The sequence below is a fragment of the Sinocyclocheilus anshuiensis genome, unplaced genomic scaffold (assembly GCF_001515605.1).
Source record: "Sinocyclocheilus anshuiensis isolate Anshui unplaced genomic scaffold, SAMN03320099.WGS_v1.1 scaffold1556, whole genome shotgun sequence".
NCBI classification, from domain to species: Eukaryota; Metazoa; Chordata; class Actinopteri; order Cypriniformes; family Cyprinidae; genus Sinocyclocheilus; species Sinocyclocheilus anshuiensis.
Window position 1 is genome coordinate 392,468 of NW_015555815.1, and position 1,150 is coordinate 393,617.

The 1,150-nt window shown below is 41.5% G+C and overlaps 1 protein-coding gene across 5 annotated transcripts in view; it reads right to left on the bottom strand.

Annotated features, from left to right (window-relative positions):
* The window catches only part of LOC107675167 (serine/arginine-rich splicing factor 6-like), a 9,044-nt gene that overhangs the window by 4,639 nt on the left and 3,255 nt on the right, over nt 1-1,150 (bottom strand). For 2 of the 5 annotated variants that reach the window (XM_016469414.1, XM_016469411.1), the window contains exon 1: nt 15-201. The exons of 2 other annotated variants lie outside the window; for them this stretch is intronic. In XM_016469414.1, the coding sequence (XP_016324900.1) occupies nt 15-93 (79 nt within the window). In that variant the 5' untranslated portion in view covers nt 94-201. Of the gene's footprint in view, nt 1-11; nt 239-1,150 lie in introns of those variants that run through there. One more of the 5 variants, XM_016469415.1, reaches the window with a different exon arrangement.

Genomic DNA, 1,150 nt, shown 5'->3' on the forward strand with positions numbered 1-1,150 from the left:
ACCTCCTCCACCACCTCCTCCTCCACCTCCACCATAATAGCCCCCTCCATAGCTGTCGCGGTCCCGGCGCGGACCCCTGGCATGCTCCACCATGACCCGCTCTCCACACAGCTCTTTACCGTTCAGCTCATAGACGGCGTCATCAGCATCACGGGTGTCCTCAAACTCAACAAAGCCATACCTATAAACACAGCAATGATTAGGCCAGGCATCACAGAGCAGTGTACAAATGTAATGGGGTTAAATCCAAAAATCATGCGTGAACCCCAACATGCTGTGTGTCATTGATCAAAGCTGCTCCTGGTAGGGTTGGGTATAGTTCAGATTTTTTTTTGTTCGATACCGGTGCCAAATTGATACTTTTAAAACGGTTCCAGTGCCTGAACCGGTACTTATTAAAAAAATAAATAAATAAATAAAAATTCCCCAAACAATGATGGATTGGCCATTAGCACTATAAACACATGTCTGTTTCATTCACACTGGATGCCAGAGGGCGCCCTCGCACAGAAAATCCACATATCCAGAACTCATGACCCTCCAGGAAGTCCCTTATATGGACAAAGGCATCGCTATTATAGCTGTAACTGAGTAAAATAAACACTGAGTAAAATAAAATAAACGACTGCGACAATATAGTTTATCTGTGTAATTCAAGTCATCTCTAGTATTTTCATAATAATTAAGTTTTTTCATTGCTAATCGATGTATTCTTTTTAAAGTAGCCTATGGAACATATTTTATGCCTCATTCTGTGACAAGAAGCCACATCAGATCACAAAAGGAAGTATTTAACTGGTGTTGTGGAGTAAAACCGTTATAATGTTCTCTTTTGTTGGACAACAGGTTTAGAAATGTGAATACAAGGGAGGTTTAGCTTTAGGCATTTTAATTTAAGCATGTTTAGCTTAGTTAACGGAAGGCTAGCTGCTGCCATCAGAGCAAGTGTAATTACTGCATTCACGCGCTCCTCGAATGCTCTTATTTCCCCGAGTTGTGCTTTTAAGTCAGAATGTGAAAACAACATGGGCACTCGCGTTACTACAAAGATGTGTTGGATTTGTATTATTAGACCTTTCCGACTTGAGTTCACATGCATTTTCTCAGTCGGGAAATTATTTTTCACGTGCGGTGCCGCGATGATGTTTTA